This window comes from Orycteropus afer, unplaced genomic scaffold, assembly GCF_000298275.1.
Source record: "Orycteropus afer afer isolate SDZICR_OR568_19922 unplaced genomic scaffold, OryAfe1.0 scaffold00007, whole genome shotgun sequence".
NCBI classification, from domain to species: domain Eukaryota; kingdom Metazoa; phylum Chordata; class Mammalia; order Tubulidentata; family Orycteropodidae; genus Orycteropus; species Orycteropus afer.
In genome coordinates, this window is record NW_006921594.1 from 17205837 (window position 1) to 17222910 (window position 17074).

General features: G+C 40.0%; 1 protein-coding gene across 1 annotated transcript in view; it reads left to right on the forward strand.

The window, feature by feature from the left end:
* The window catches only part of RELN (reelin), a 710657-nt gene that overhangs the window by 569398 nt on the left and 124185 nt on the right, over positions 1 to 17074 (forward strand). The window contains exons 29-31 of the mRNA XM_007944540.1: positions 9207 to 9364; positions 11590 to 11797; positions 13484 to 13560. Of these exons, the coding sequence (XP_007942731.1) occupies positions 9207 to 9364; positions 11590 to 11797; positions 13484 to 13560 (443 nt within the window). The remainder of the gene's footprint in view (positions 1 to 9206; positions 9365 to 11589; positions 11798 to 13483; positions 13561 to 17074) is intronic.

Here is a 17074-nt window from a genome sequence, read left to right on the forward strand (position 1 = left end):
TAATATTTCCTTCACATATTTTGGAGCACTTTCATTGGGTGCATAAATATTTATTATTGTAAAGTCTTCTTTGTCAATTGACCCTTTCAGCATCATATAATGTCCTTCTTTATCTCTTGTGATGTTTTTCACCTTAATGTCTATTTTGTCAGAAATTAATAATGCCACTTCTGCTCTTTTTTGGTTTCCATTGGCTTGGTATATTTTTTCCATCCCTTAACTCTTAATTTGTTTTTATCTTTGTGTCTAAGATGGGTCTCTTGTAGGCAGCATATGTATGGGTCTTCATTTCTTATCCAGTCTGCCACTGTCTTTCTCTTGATAAGTGCATTTAGTCCATTCACATTGAGTGTAATTAGTGATAGGTATGAATTGATTGCTGTCATTCTATTATGTTTTTTTTGTCATGTTTTGGTGTTTCCTTGGTCCATATACTTTTCTGTGCTGAGTTCAGTTTGTTGCCTGATGCTTTCTCCCTTTTCTTCTTTATTGTTGGTTTTGTGCTTATTAAACCCATATGTTTTCCTTCCTTTTGGATTTGCTTAAGGGGGATTGTTACTTTTCTTTGTGGTTACCTTGAAGTATATTGTTGTGTCTGCATTTTTAGAACAGTGTGTACTGTGAAGACATTGTCCTGTTTTCCTCCTCCTTTGGAAGTTTGTACCTAAAAGTTTTATTCCCTCTACTAGGTTAGTTGCTGTTGTTGTGTGCTGATTGACTTCCTTGGTTTTTAGAGTGCAATGTTTTATGGCCTTATTTTGAGTTACTATTTCTGATTTGGTTTTAGTGTCGATGCCACGTATCCTGATTTTGTTGATCTCTGTTGTAGGTTCTTTATCAGAAGGACTTCCTTAAGCATTTCTTGTATGGTTGTTCTTGTTTTTACAAAATGCCTTAATTTCTGTTTGTCTGAGAATGCCTTGATTTCACCCTCATATTTGATGGATAATTTGGCTGGATATAGGATTCATGATTGGAAGTTCTTTTCCTTCAGTGTTTTATATATGCTCTCCCATTGCCTCCTTGCCTGCATGGTTTCTGCTAAGTAATCGGAGCTCAGCCTAATTGTTTGATTATTATAAGTAATATCTCTTTTGTCCCAGGCAGCTCTCAAAATTTTTTCTTTTTCTTTGGTTTCGGAAAGTTTGTTTATAGTATGCCTTGGTGTTTTTCTCCTGGGATCTGTCTTGTGTGGGTTTCTATGAGCTTCTTAGACAAATATCTTTTCTTCTTTCATGATATGGGGAAGTTTTCTGTTAACAGGTGTTCCACAATTTTCTCGGTGGTTTTTTTCACCTCTTCTTGTTCTGGGATTCCAGTGAGTCTTATGTGGTTTCTTTCATGTCATCTCATATAATTCTTAGGTTCCCTTCATTTCTCTTAAATCTTTGTTCTGATTTTTCTTCATACAGGCTGGTGCCCAGGGATTTGTCTTCTATTTGGGATATGTGTTCTTCAGCCAGTTCTAACCTAGACTTTTGTGCTTCTACTGTGTTGTGTAATTCTGTAATTTTGCTATTCATCTTCTGGATTTCTAACTGCTGTTTTTGTATGAGTTCTGATTGTGCATTAATCTTATTATTTTGTTCTTGAATGTTTTTCCTGGGTTCTTCCAGGGAACTGTATGTGTTCTCCTAGTTTCTGTTTGGGGTTTCCTTAGGCTCTTATAAAGCTCTATAAACATATCTTCTAAATTCCTTCTCAGATAATTCTATTACCTCTTCTTCCTCCATATGTAATAAAACCTTGCTTGTGGTTTTGTTTCTAATGCCTTGTCCTGTTTTTCTTTTTTTTTGTTTGATTTGAGGTAACCTGCTGTTTCCTAGACATTTTGAGGTTGTCTTTAACTGTTGGTTGTATACTGATTTGTTTTGTCTTAGTTTTATGGTTTAATATTTTGAAAAGGTGAAGTTTGTGGGTTTTTTTTTTTTAGTTATTAATTCAGATATGCTGGGTTGCTCTGCAGTTTTCTTTGTGATGGTGGAATCACTGTGTGGAATGTGTATATGGGTTTCAGTTTGTCATAAAGAGGGTTTAAAGTTCATACCAGGTGCTTTTATGTTGGCTGAATGTGGTTTCTTCTATTGGATGAGTGAAGTTATTGGTGGAGAAGTTGGGAGTGGAAGAAGGAAAGCTCACTGTTGCTAGGGGCAGTTTCTAGATCTTTTAGCGGGCTGCTACCAGTGATGTCATATTGTTATTTATAGGCCCACAGCTCAATTTCAGCAAAGACTCCAGTTGTTAGGGCATCGCCACTTTCTGCCAGGCTCAGACACACTCAAACACTCCACTCCCAAGGCCCCTCCATGCTAAAAAGCCAACCCAAGACAACTTCCCAGCTCCATGATCTGCAGCAGGGATATCTCTCTCTGGCCCCGCTGGCCTGCGGCACTGGCCCAACCAGCCCAGACCACAGTCCACCTCGGGAGTTCCTCTGTGGGTCTGCCCACCTGTGACGCCAAAGATCCGCTCGGTGTCAACAGTGCTGGATTCAGGAGAGTGCCTACTAGTAATCTGTGGTCCTAATATTACTGATAAAGTCAAGCACAGGCCTCTCACTACCACCAAGCTGACCCAAGCCTACGCAGTGACCCGCTGCAGGGCCACCTCCCCAGGCCCACCCTCCTGCAGCACCAATGGACTCTCTGCTCAGGTTTCAGTGGCGCTGGATGTTTGCACCTAGCCAACCCAAGCTGCCGATAAAATCAGGTGCTGAAGGTAAATCCTTGGGGTGATTGCTGGTATGTTGGTGTGGTCACTGGTATGCTGGTGTGTGTTTTTTTGTTTTCTGTTTCATTTATTTCTGCTCTGATCTTTATTATTTCCTTACTTCTGGATACTGTAGGTTTCTTTTGTTGCTCTTTTTCTAATTGTTGGAGTTATTGAGTTAAAGTGTTGGTTTTTTTTCTTTCCTCTTTTTTGATGTGTGCATTTATTGCTGTAAATTGACCTCCGAGCACTGCTTTCTCTGTGTCCCATAGGTTTTGGTAAAATGTATCTTCATTCTCATTTGTTTCTAGGATTTTTTTTTATTTCACTCTTTGTTTCTTCTATTACCCAGTAGTTTTTGAGCAGTGTATTATTCAACTTCCATATATTTGATGTTTTTTCCTTGCTCTTCCTATTACTAATTTCTAATTTTATAGCATAGTGGTCCAAGAAGATATTTTGTAATATTTCAATGTTTTTTTAATTTATTGAGGTTTGTTTTATGTCCTAACATATGATCTATTCTGGAGAATGATCCATGTGCACTGGAGAAGAATGTGAATTGTGCTTTTGTTGGGTGGAGTGCTCTGTGTATGTCTATGCGGTTGAGTTGGTTGATTGTGTTGTTGAGTTCTTTTGTATCTTTGTTGAGTTTTTTTCTAGTTTATCTGTTCCTCCTTGAAAGTGGTGTGTTAAAGTCTCCTACTACTATTATAGAGTTGTCTATTTTCCCTTCAAGTCAATTACTATTTGCTTCACGTATTTTGGAGCACTTTCATTGACTGCATAGATATTTATTATCGTAATGCCTTGGTCGGTTCACCCTTTCAGCATCATGTAGTGACCTTATTTCTCCCTTATGCTGCTTTTCACCTAAAAGTCTATTTTATCAGAAATTAATATTGCCACTCCTGCTCTTTTTTGGTTACCATTGGCTTGGTATATTGTTTTCCACCCCTTAAGTTTTAATTTATTTTTATTTTTGTGTCTAAGGTGGGTCTCTTGTAGGCAGCATATCGATGGGTCTTCTTTTCTTATCCAATCTGCCACTCTTTTTCTCTGGACTGGAGCATTTAGGTCATTCACATTGAGTATAATCAGTGATAGGTATGAATTGATTGCTGTCATTCTATTGTGTTTTTTGTCATGTTGGTGATTTCCTTGGTCCAGATACTTTTCTGGGCTGAGTTCATTTTGTTATCCAGTATTTCCTCTCTTTCCTTCTTTATTGTTGGTGTTGTGCTTACTAAGCAACTGGGCAGTTCTTTTGCTGTTATCTCTTGAGTTTACTCAGATGGGTTGACTGAGGATGGGCGACAAGTCATAAGCCTCAGTTGGAATGTCTGTTCCTGTCTCTTCACATAGGCTTTCATCTTCAAGGAGTCTAGACTGGGCTTCTTAATATTATAGCAAAGCATTTCAAGAGGCAAGTTCTGTGTGCAAGTGGTTATTAAACCTCTGTGTCACGTATGTTAATATCCTATTGGTCCAAATCAGTTCATGAACAAGCATAGAATCAGTGTGGAAGAAAGCCACTCAGAGGAATAAATTCTGTTGTTGGTGGGAGTGGTGCCATTGAGTCAATTTCAATTCAAAGTGACTCCATGTGACAAAGTAGAACTTGACAGTATGATTTTAGTGGGAGCCATTATTATAACAATTCACCACAGTAATAATTCAAGATGCTCTATAGAGCTAAAGAAACTCTGGCTTAAGGATCTCCAGTCTTTTTAACAGCATTTCTTTCTAGAGCAAAGGCACCATTGCTTCTCAGCACCACCACCACCACTTCTGCCAGCATCTCCCTGACTGAAGTTTCACTCCACTTTTAAGACCTTTTCCTATTCACTCAGCAAATAATTATTTAGCATCTAGTATTGGGCACTTTTCTGGACCCTTTGATAAAATGATGAACAAAACAGGGAGACAAAGTAAATAACTTAATATGCAATATCATTTCAATTTGTAATACATGTTACAAAGAAAAATAAAGCAGGGAAAGGAAGAGGTATTAATGGAAGCAAAAGGGTGAAGGATGGAGCCATGTACTGAGACTGATAAAACTAGAGAAATTACAGGAGAAGAAAAACCAAAATTTGGCTTTGGATGTGTTGAATTTCCTATAAAACAGCCAAGCAAAAATATAGTATAGACAATTGGATGTATAAACCTTGAGCTTTATGTGTAAATGTTTGGGAGTTAGGAAAATGAAAATGATAAATACAAATCCAGATATGGATAAGTAAAAAGGACAAGAGGTATAAGAGCTGAACATCTGGAGGTCAGGAAGATGAAAATGATTTGGCAAAGCAGACTAAAAAGGGCTAATAGAATACAAGGAAAGCCAGAAGTATATGGTATCCCAAAAGTTAAGTAAATGATCAGCAGGCAGACATGTTCTCCCATACAGCAGCCTTAATATATTTAGCTCTTCTTCATTGCCAGAACTTGCCCAAAACGAAGGGTTTATTTCAAAAGTGTGAGCTGTGCTAATGTGCCTCAAAGTTTCGCATAAAAACATAAATGAAACTAGCCTCCCATATCTGATCTAAGGCTGCTCTGGTCACAGCCTTCTCCATTTTAAACATAATGAGTTAATCTGGCATAGTTTCCCCAAGCTGGTACCTGCCCTTGAACTGCTCACTTGGCCCAGGCTCTCAATCTTTAACAGTCCAGCCCTGGTACTCCTCACCTCTGTTGCTGTCGTCCTCCCATATGCTTTTATGAAACTGAAGCCCAACCATAACCCTTCCAAATAGATGTTTGCAGCATGCCATGCAGTTGGGGAGCATCAAGTGGTGCATATTTGCTGCCAAAAAAAAAAAAAAAAATCTTTGCTGCAGTGAATAGAATATCAAAGTGATGGAAGACATCACTGTGAAAAAGCAGTCAATAAAATCAAGAGCCAAAGAACACAAATCTAGCTTGATTTCCTCAAAGTCAGATAATATACAGCTGAATCTCAGACTACAGACTGCTTGATGTTGGATGGAATAACCTAATTGGTTAAGCCACATGAGAAATAAGAAAAGATTGCTTTTCATATCATAAACTGATCCATTATTTTGAGGCTTCCAATGTATCAATATTTTCTTGGGCCTCAGCTTTTGGAGATTAATTCTTCCCTAATTAGAATTGAGCTTCCTGGATAATCAAGAATACCATCCCGCTTGCTGGTTGATGGCATTTCTGATGATGAGTCCTCTGCTGCATAACAGGAAATATGTTTTCACTTTATCCCAAGTAAATGTTATTCATCCTTCTATGGCATGTTCAACAAACTCAGATATCTCCAAATGGAACATTGGAAAGCTGAGAATTTCAAGTGTTAAAACATATTGCTCTTTCAGAAATAATTGTAAGCTGATTTTCTCAAAGCAGAAATTTGTGCTTATATTAATTCTGCTGATTCTTGCCTATAGAAGAGAGACAGTAGTGGCAGTAAATGTATGCTGACACATCCCTTCCAACTCTCAGAGGCATCCCCATCCATAGAGCATACCACCCAGCATGCTCTATGTTCCTTATACAGAATGCAAAGCCAGAAACACAGTTGTTTGTATTCTGAAGAATATCTCCTTCACCTCTACCTATCACCAGTGCACTTCTCTACAGGACAAACATGTGCTCAGGAACCTCCTTGGTTTGAAAAGCAGATGCAGCATCTCCCTGAAGTGTGTGATGGTGCAAGGATAGAGTATAGAAGCCAGTTCGGCAAGTCACTCAGACATTCTCCAAGCAAAAGTGAAAATAGGTGAAGGAGGCAGAGAGGTAGAGTCTTATCTTCTTTTTCTGCCTCATCTAGGACATGCAGGACAATGGAGCAGGTTTGTTAATGATTCAAATTGTCAGCGCCACACTATGGTTTATTTCTAGTAAAATTACATAAGATGAAACTCCCTCTTTCTCCTCAATTATCACTTCCTGTTGGCAAAAGATAACCTTTCACCCACTCTATCTACTTCCTTTGCAATGAAAAAACTCTTCATAGGCTGAATAATTTTATAGGCCCAGTGAAAGGAATTTTCCCAAGGTCTATGACATTAGAACAACTGTATTTTCTTTGACTCTTTTTATTTTTTTACTTTTGTTTTGTTGTTATAATCCTCTTTAATTCAATTCTGTTTTGCTTTAAAAAATAAGACCCATGTAGCTCTAAAGGAAATTAAAAAATGTGTTCATCTTCCTCTTAATACACTGAAACACAGGGCCTTACACTAATAGACGAGTAAGCTCCTGTTTTTGGTCACTTTGTGCCACTCTAACAGAAAATACCACATATGGGTGGCTTTAACAAACAGGGATTTCTTCTTACAGTTTTAGAGGCTAGAAGTCTCAGTTCAAAGTGCCAGACTATAGGGGCTTGGTGAAAGTTCCTCGACCTTGGGCTTCAGCTCTGCCTTTAGCTCCCAGCCCACTGAAGCTGGAGGCTCTCTTCACTCAGACAGCTGTTGGCAAACCCAAAGTCAACAAGTAAAAAGGCACAGTCCCAAGATTACCAAACAACATGACAGGCCACTAGTTCAAGTCCAGAGACAGTCCCAAGATTGGCAGGAAACCTGGCAGGCTGCTAAATGAAGACTCAGCTACGTCCAAGGTCCAAGAGTGCTGTAATGCTGCAGGCCACTCCCGACGCTTCTCTTTATATGCCAGAAGCAGACCACATCCCTAAAGCAGCTCCTCAGCTCCTCACGACAGGTTCCACCATGGAGCTGATTACCGATCTCATCATGGGGAATAATGCCCAGCAACTCAAAACCAGGCCCAGCCAACTTGACACAACGTTAACTACCACAGCTCTCAAAACTGTTAAACCTGGGAAACAACTTTACTGGTTAGAGTTTGCAAATGTGCCTAGAGTAGGTAATTTAAAATAATGGGGGGAGGAGGAGAAGCCAGGGTTATGCCTCAGTGTTGTCAAATTATCAAAGTTATTCGAAGAGCCAAAATGGAATACATTCTGATATTGCCAAATTATTTTCATGGTAACAGAAGGGAGAAGGGAGAAGTTATCTCTGACAGTCTTTATCAATCTTCAAAATTCTTTACGCCTTGTACTAAGAAACTGGATTCACCCCAAAATCCATAAATATTAGCAGCAAAATTCATTAGAATCTAGATATCCTAATCATCTTTCTTCTTTGATTTCAGCAGAACTGAGAGCAAAGAGGTAGTTTCCCTGGTACAAAACTATAAATGTGTGTGTGTGTTCCCCTATATTTGAAAAGAAAAGAGATGTGTTGAAAGGATTGAAAAGGCTAAACAGAGATGGAGGCAAGTGTTAGTCTGGCAGCCTAAAAGCTGTTGTTCTGGGGATAAGGGTCCGGGCAGCAGCTCAGCCCACTGGTTTTTCAGGGTCTTTAAGAACTGCTTCTACGTTCCTCTTTTGTTCATTGGCAGATACCAGTGTTCATTGGCAGCCCAGATGGTTGCTAACAGTGCATAGCATGAGTGTCTTGGAGATTTGAGGAGGAACAATAAAGAGGAAAGAGATGAAAGCAACAGGTGGGAGGGGAGCTGTCAGTACAAACTTACCCTTCTTCCCTACCAGAATCATGCCAGTGGAAAATAAAAGATTCCTCATGTAAGGCTTCAAAAACACCCAAATAGCCTCTTCTGGAAATACTTATAAAACTAGTGCAATAAACAAACAAACAACAACAACAAAAACCCAAAACTCATGGCAATCGAGTCATTTCCAACTCATAGCGACCCCTCCTTGGGTTTCCGCAGCAGTATCTCTAGGAAGGTAGATTGCCCAGTCTTCCTTCCCAGGAATGGCTGGTGGGTTTTAACTGCCAGTGTTCAACTTAGCAGTCAAATGCCTTAAGCACTACACCACCAGAGCTCCCATGTATAATGGAGGGGTGGATATTAATGAAATAAAAGAAAAATATCTTTCCCTATTTTATTTACTGGAAGCTCTGGTGGTGTAGTGCCTAAGGCACTTGACTGCTAACCAGAAGGCTGATGGTTCAAACCCACCAACCACTCCTCGGAAGGAAGGTTGAGCAATCTACTTCTGTAGTGATACCACCTCGGAAACCCAAGTAGGGGTTGCTATGAGTCAGATCTGACTCCACAGCTGTGAGTTTGTTTTCTTCGTTTTTTGCTATTTTATTTAGTACTAAAAAACAAAATATACAAGTATTTAAATGCATGTTTCTGCCCATCAGAAGTCTTTTGTTCCTGTGTGAAGAATATTGAAATGTCAAATGTTTTGTTACATATATATTTACCACACACATACACAAAAGTCTTCTGTACCTGATGTCCTCATGGTATTGAAACATTTACGCAGAAGAAGAAATAAAAAAACTTTGGGAACATCTGACACAAACACCGTATGAAGGTTAGGTGTGCAATCAAGCTGGCATGACCTTCAAATAAATAGAAAATCTCTTTAATTTTTCTGATCCACTTTATAGTTAAGTGCTTTGGAATAAGATGTTAGTACAAGAAATAGATGTTTTGGGTTTTTTTTTTTCCCCCAGCAGCAAAACCAGATTCCGATGGATCCAGGAAAGCAGCTCGCAGAAAAATGTGCCTCCGTTTGGTTTGGATGGAGTGTATATATCTGAGCCTTGTCCCAGTTACTGCAGTGGCCATGGGGACTGCGTTTCAGGAGTATGTTTCTGTGACCTGGGATATACCGGTAAGGCTGAATAAATTGTGTCTGACAGTTTGTTTGTAAAATATTCCTCTCTGGTTACTGTATTTGAGGTCACTTCTCCCAAGGATATAGAATCTAAGGTTACTGTTCTTTAAGCCTGAGATTTACAGGAATTTACAACCCAGGTATATGAAGTGCTAGGATATTTTATAGTTTTGAGCTGCTTAAGGAAGAAAAAGGAGGCCTGGTGGTACAGTGTTTAAAGCACTCGGCTGCAACCTGAAAGGGCAGCAGGTCAAATCCACCAACTACTCTGTGGGAGAAAGCTGTGGCAGTCTGCTGCCGTTAAAATGACAGCCTTGGAAATGCTTTGCGTCAGAGTCAGCTCGACAGCAGGTTTAAGGAAGAGAAAGAGGGCAGTGATGGTTCAATGGGAGAATTCTCATTTCCGTACAGACACCCCCATTTGATTCCTGGCCAAAGCACCTCTGGCACGGCCTCCACCTGTCAGTGGAGACTTGCATGCTGTTGTGATGCCAAACAGGTTTCAGCAGAGCTTCCAGACAAAGGCAGACTAGGGAGAAAAGACTGGTGATCTACTTCTGAAAACTGCCAGTGAAGACTCTATGGATCACAGTGATCTGATCTGCTAACAGTCAGGGGATGGAGCAGGACCACATAGCATTTCATCCTGTAACGTCCTGTAATGCAGAGGGACCACGAGCTGAGGGCTGACTCAGTGGCCCCTAACGGTAAGGACAAAAAAAGCATGCTAAGGAGGAAAAACGTGATGACACAAATTTCATTCTCCAAAGCTGATTGGTTACTTATTAATAACAATGAATATTTCTTGAGGCGCTGCTCCTATCAGGCACTATACTATCTTACTTAATTCTTACAGTAACTTTGCATCATAGGACTGTTACTGTTCCTGCTCACACATGAGGAAATTGAAGCACAGAGAGGTTTAGTACCTCTCCCAAGGTCACAAAGCTAGGAGTTGCTAGAGCTGGGCTTCAAAGCCTATTTAAAAAAAAAAAAAAAACTCACTGCCATCAAGTCAATTCCAACTCATAGCAACCCCCATTGGGTTTCTGAGGCAGAAGTAGATTGCCTGATCTTCCTACCATTGCGCGGCTGGAGGGTTTGAACTGCTCAAATGCCTTAGGCACTGCAACACCGAGCTCCTTTTTTCCAGCCCTATAAAACCAAACTCATTACTGTCAAGTCGAATCTGACTCACAGTGACCCTTTCTTGGGTTTCCGAGGCGATTTCACTGCAGATGTAGATTGTCCAATCTTCCTTCCAAGGAGTGGCTAGGGGGTTTGAACCACCAGCCTTCTGGTTAGCAGTCAAATGCCTTAGGCACTATGCTACCAGACCCCAAACTCTTAATGACTTGGTTGCAGGGCCTCTCTCTGATCTTTCATTTTTTTTTAATTGATATAATTATTTTACATTTAAAGTAAAAAATGAAAATTATGAAATGATATGTACAAGATTGCCAAAAGATAACTTTGCAAGAGAAGTATTTTCTGACTATGGTCACCTTTGAATATTGCTGCAAGGAAAAATGAAACAAGCTGAGATGAAAGAGTATATATAATTGGAGAAAATATCATGAACTTCTCAATCTTTCTTAGCATTTAGCATTTCAGGAAAACCAGGCAATCTGCTTCCGTAAAGATTTAATGCCTAGGAAACTCAAAGGGGGTTGCTATAAGTCAGAATTGACTCAATGGCAGTGAGGTTTTTTTGGAGGCAACTTCAAAAGGATTCTTGAGCTTTTCAGTGTCTGGCGTCCATCTGGTGTGTGACCAAAAACAAGCACATGTTGTTACAAGCCTTCTGTGGAGAGTGCTATCCACTTGTGGTTTCAAGGGTAGTTTTTAAAAGTCTGGGATTGACTTGCCTAATAGAAGGACAACAAACTAGTGAAGTTTATTACAGACAAAACCTCGCTTGAGAGCAGTTCCTGCCACTCAGAGGATTTGTATCTGAGGAGTGAGAGCTATGGGAATGTGTGATTCCCAATTTCTCTCTCTATTAATTTTTTCTTTTAATCTGGAGGCAGAATAGTGTTTCTGATGATGATATTGGTGGCTACATTTCAGACAGACCATTTGGAGATATGAATTTCCCCCTTTTTTCCTCCAAGACAGTAGAAATAATTCCTTTTCCAAATGCTGAAAATACTGTTATTGTTTAGTGATTTCAAGAAAGCATCTCTTTTATGTTTTGTTTTGTTTTATTTTTCCCTCTGAAGCTGCACAAGGAACCTGTGTGTCTAATATCCCTAATCACAGTGAGATGTTCGACAGATTTGAGGGGAAGCTCAGCCCTCTGTGGTACAAGATAACCGGCGGTCAGGTTGGAACTGGCTGTGGAACGCTTAATGATGGTAAATCTCTCTACTTCAATGGCCCTGGGAAAAGGGAAGCGAGGACAGTACCTCTTGATACCAGGAATATCAGGTAAGTAGTTAATACTGAGCTTAAATATTGTGTGTGCATAGTATTTGCCACATCATGTGGGTTGAATATGTGAAAACATAGATGAACTTTAGCCCCATAATAAAATAGGTATCTGCTACAAAAAATCGTGTCACAATATACTAATTAATGAATAGTCATCACTGAGACAAACATGTCCAGTGTACATAAGCTTGGTTTTCTGAAGTTCTGTGTTGTTACGAAGATTATTTGATATTATTTTTAATACATGCTATTTGAAGAAATTTAATAATTTTCCAACTTTAAATTCTATGTCCAAAAGTGATGCACCCTCATTTATCTAAGTTTATTTCTATTTACTTCTTCAAAACTGCTCCCCAACTTTAAAATACCTACACTGACACCTACTGGAGAAGTAAATAATTGCCTGGTTTTTAAGGTGAAATGAAATAGTAGCAGGAGCTCTGGTAGCATAGTGGCTAAAGCACTTGACTGCTAACCAGAAGGCTGGTGGTTCAAACCCACCAGCCACTCCTCGGAAGGAAGGTTGGGCAATCCTACTTCCATAGTGATAACTGCCTTGGAAACCCAAGGAGGGGTCGCTATGAGTCGGGGCCGACTCGACGGCACAGAACAACAACAACAACAACAACATAAAATTAAGCTTTTCTATCAATTAAATTATTTGAGAATTTGAAGAAAGGAAACTGAAGAAAGTTTGAAATGTTTGGCCTAATACTCAGTAAAATACAGAATTTTGTGTCATATTTTTTCTTTCCCTTCCTTTGGCAACCTTGTCACGGAAGTGTGACAGTCTGTTAGTTACAGTGGATTTAGGCATAATTTACTTCACCCCATGTGAGTTTTAAGTCCATAATGCTTAAGTCATTATCTGGCCTTAAGCAAGCACAACATTCACCTTCTTAATGTTAGATTTAGAAATATACTTTTTTTTTTTAATCTTGAATTTCTAAGGATGGTGTTGTCAGATTTAAGGAATTTCCATTAAATTACATCAGGCTGTCATGATGAAATGAGGTTAATGATTTAGGGTTCTTTTTTGCTTAGACCATTATTACAGAGTAAATTAATGGTCATATTAATTACCTATTTCTAAATGAATAGAAAATTAATTTGCAACAATCTGTATAGTTCCTACTTGTCATATGCTATTTGCATTTTTAAAGTAATATTTAAGAACTATAGGGGATTTTTAAAGATCAGGTTTACTGCTCTGATAGAGCCTGGTGAGACCCCTGAGTTTATGGCCCCTAGCTCCCCTTCAGATCTGGAATTGAATTCACTCCTATGGCTTCCAGCCAAACAATAGACAGGCATATGGAGTGAACATTTATATCAGGTAGATACATTCCTTGGAGCAATCAATTATTGGAGAACAGAAGGGCAGTATTTGCACAGGGAGATAGCTCTGGGGGTGGGAATACATGGGAGGGAAGGATACAGGGAAGAGGTAACTATGGGGAGGAAGTGGGAAGAGAGCTATTACTTTGTGGGGAATTGCAGTCATGAGACAAAATGTGTATGAACTGCTGTATGGAAAATGAATTTTCTCTGTAAACTTTCTTTCAAATCACAGTAAAATTTTTTTTTTTAAAAAAAAAAGGGGGATTTTTTATGTGTCAAAATATAAAGTATTAAGTTTCTTAAATCCACCCATGTGTAAGTAGACTAAATTTTTTTCCCTAGACTTGTACAATTTTATATACAAATTGGAAGCAAAACTTCAGGTATTACCTGCATCAAACCAAGAGCAAGAAATGAAGGTAAGCTACTGTGCTTCCAAAGAAATTATAGTTACTATTGCCAAATTAGACCTTTTTCTTCCCAGCATTCAACCAGAATTTTATAGACTAACTCCTACCCTATATAACTCCCTCTCTTCTTTCTCCTTCATAGAACAGGCAGCTGCATGGAGCTATGGCCTTGTCTCTGAACATTCTTTGTCCAGATGCCTAAATCAGACCAACAATAGGTCTGCCCTGGGTGTAGGCAGGATCAAAGGCCATTTGCTTTAGGGAACCCTGTTTCTTTGTAACTTCCCATACCAAAAAACCCACTGCTACTGAGTCATATCTAACTCATGGCAACCCTTCCTTGGGTTTCCGAGGTGGCATCACTACGGAAGTAGATGGCCCAACTTTCCTTCCAAGGAGTGGCTGGTGGGTTTGAACAGCCAGCCTTCTGGTTAGCAGTCAAATGCCTTAGACACTATGCTACCAGAGCTTCCACAGGAGAAAAAAAATAGCAGAGACTTAAACATTCAGCATAAAGGTTAGAAATCTGGTGGCATAGTACCTAAGGCATTTGACTGTAGCCACAAGTTTGGCGGTTCAAACCCACCAGCCATTCCTCAGAAGGAAGATTGAACAATCTACTTCTGTAAAGATTTACTGCCTCCGAAACCCAAAGGGGGTCACTATGAGTCGGAATCTACTCAATAGCAGTGAGTTTGGCTTGTGTCTACATAGGGCATTATTAAATGTAGATCAAACTCCTATTTCCTGGCCATATACACTAAGAGGAGCAGTTCTTGGTAATAATAAACTAACTTTTACTGAGCATCTATTATATGTAAGGCACTGTTCTGAGGGTTTTACCTGTGGTAATTCATTTAATCTCTATGGTATCTCTTTGCCATATGTAGATTATTAGTCCTATTTTATAAATGTAGAAGCTGAGACACAAGGAGGTTTAGTAAGTGGCTGGTAAGTGGTTGTGCAGGAATTCAAACAACTGCCGCTGGCTTCAGAGCCTGTGCTTTAACCATCATGCCATATTGCCTCTCTCCTTTCCCTGAACTCTACTCTACGTAGGCACCCATATCATCTTCTGCCTCAAATGATTCAGTTCTGAAATAGGTCCTTCTAAGTTAGCAACCCCCCAACCTCTCCCTGAGGTTTGCTTTCCATGTTAGCAGTTTATTTATTTCTGTTTAGCTTTTATACTCTACAATGTTCCTGTTTATTTCTTGACTATCTGTTATCTGACTGCTCTTACTAGAATGTAAGTTCCTGTAAGAGTGGGGACTTTGCCGTGGTCGTCATGAGTGCTGGACCACTCTACTGATTCAGTATGTCGTTCAAAACAAATGAATATTTCTTGAATCCCTACCCTCCCAGACAGAGACAGAATCTTTGAAAGGTGCAAAAGGAGACTTGGTCCTGTCCTCAGAACGTTGTTTTCTCCTTAGAGAGGTAGAACATTTTAATATTTTCTTAATCCTTTGTAATAAAGTTACTACCACTCCTCATTTATTGACATGGTTAGTTAGAGCAGATTATCATGTAAAACTGGTATTATATGAGGAGGAAGAGGAAGACACAGAAGTGGCCTCACAGCCTGGACCCTTGGAATTGTTGTGCCCCTGCACTGTTATACTCTGGGCCCTAAGGCCCTGCCGTTGGCCCTGGCACTTGAGTGAACGTGGGGCCTGGTGGCTGGATTCGAGGCAAAATTGGTGGCTCTGGGGTTCAGGCAACTGGCAGGGTAGGGAGTCCAGTTGGAGGTTGTTGCCCAGGCTCATGATCCCCACAGCCATTCCCTCCCCAGGCCAGGGAGGACCCCAGCAATACACTGCTGGTCTTAGATGGCTTGAAATCTGAGGCCAAGAACCTGTAGAGTAAGAGCTGCTTAGAAGAGAAGCTCAGCAGCCCAGGCCATGTACGAGGAGGGGATAGCCAACTAGTGCTGCAGCCTCCAGACCCCACATTACCCCCGGTGCCCTTCCCACTGCCAGACTTGGTCCCTCCAGGACACTTGAGGAGAGGGGAGCACTGTTGTACTCTGGACCACACTGTCCCTGCCTCCTCCTGGGCCCCTCCTGCCACTCACAGGTCCTTCTCAGAAAGTCTTCTACATGATCCACTTCGGTCTCCTAGCAGGAAGAGCTGCAATGGTGGCTCCAGCAATGGGGATGGGACTGACAAGCAACCTTCTAGAGAGCTGGCTGCTTCAGCTGTGAGCCTGGCAGACTTTGCCGGCTGGGTGTTGGATGTGGGAAGGAAATACAGGTTAATGAGCAAAATAGTCAGACAGTAGTCTTTTACTATTATAAATGTGAAATGTTAGAAAATGAGATAACCTGTAAGTGAAGAGTAGGTGTATTTTTAAATGGATGATTGTAGTTGGGATAGTATAATAGTTGTGTGCATGGCTTTTCTGAAAATTACAAATCTGTGCCTCAGTTTGTGTGAATTTAGACCCTGGGCAGAGTAAAATGGGAAGCATCCTCTTATGTAGGCATGAGGCTCCACGCTATACTTAACCTCTGATCACTATTTGTCCTGTGTAGAATTTCCCCTTAGCATCTCTTTAGAAACAAGCAACATTTTCTCAACTAATCTTGAGCCTTTTTCTTAAACTCAATGCTGACCACGTAATTCACATTCCATAGGCATTTCTCAGCCTTTTATTGAATTCTGGTTGCTGGAATGTAAATCTGCCCAATTTTTGGTAAATCTCTTCCAGTGATGAAAGTCAAGATTTTGTACTTCTCAAGTTGAAGCATCAATTTACGTATTTGGAATTAAAATCAAAATTAGTCTGTTTTCATTAAGACTGGGCAGAATGCAGATGGAGTTGTCGTTTGAATAGAGAGATGTTTTACATGCTTTAAACACACACAGTAGATGAGCTAAAATCACTTGGTTTATTCAGATGTTCAGTGTGTTCGATGACATACAGCCAAGGAGGCTCAGCAGTTGATATAAAATATGGATATTGCTATTTCTGTTTCTAATATTATATCCACTCCTTCACACTTATCTTATAGGCACCTCCTTCATTGTCCTTTAGAACTGTGGCCTTCATCTCTGCAGACCCTGTTCCCGCCCGCAGATATAAGCGACACCCCTGAAAAAGCTAATTAGACGAAAGGCAGAAAGGATCTCCCTACAAGCAGATCCTCTTCAGCCATACATGTCATATTTTAATGTGTATTTGAATTATTTGGGGAACTTTTAAAATGCATATTCTCATTTTGTTGGTCTGGGGAGATAGGTTGCATAACAAATTACCTCAAAACTTACAAACATTATCTTACAGTTTCTGTGGGTCAGGAATTCTGGAACAGTTTAACAGGGTGGTTCTGGCTCAGAATCTCTTGGGAGGCTGCAAACAAGATAAAGACCAAGGATGCAATTACCTGAAGACTTACCCAGGGCTGGCAAATCTATTTCCGAAATAGATCACTCTCATGGCTGTTGGCAAAAGGTTTTAGTTCCTTGCTCTGTGGGCTTGTCCATAAAGTTGCCTGAGTGTCCTCACTACATGTCAACT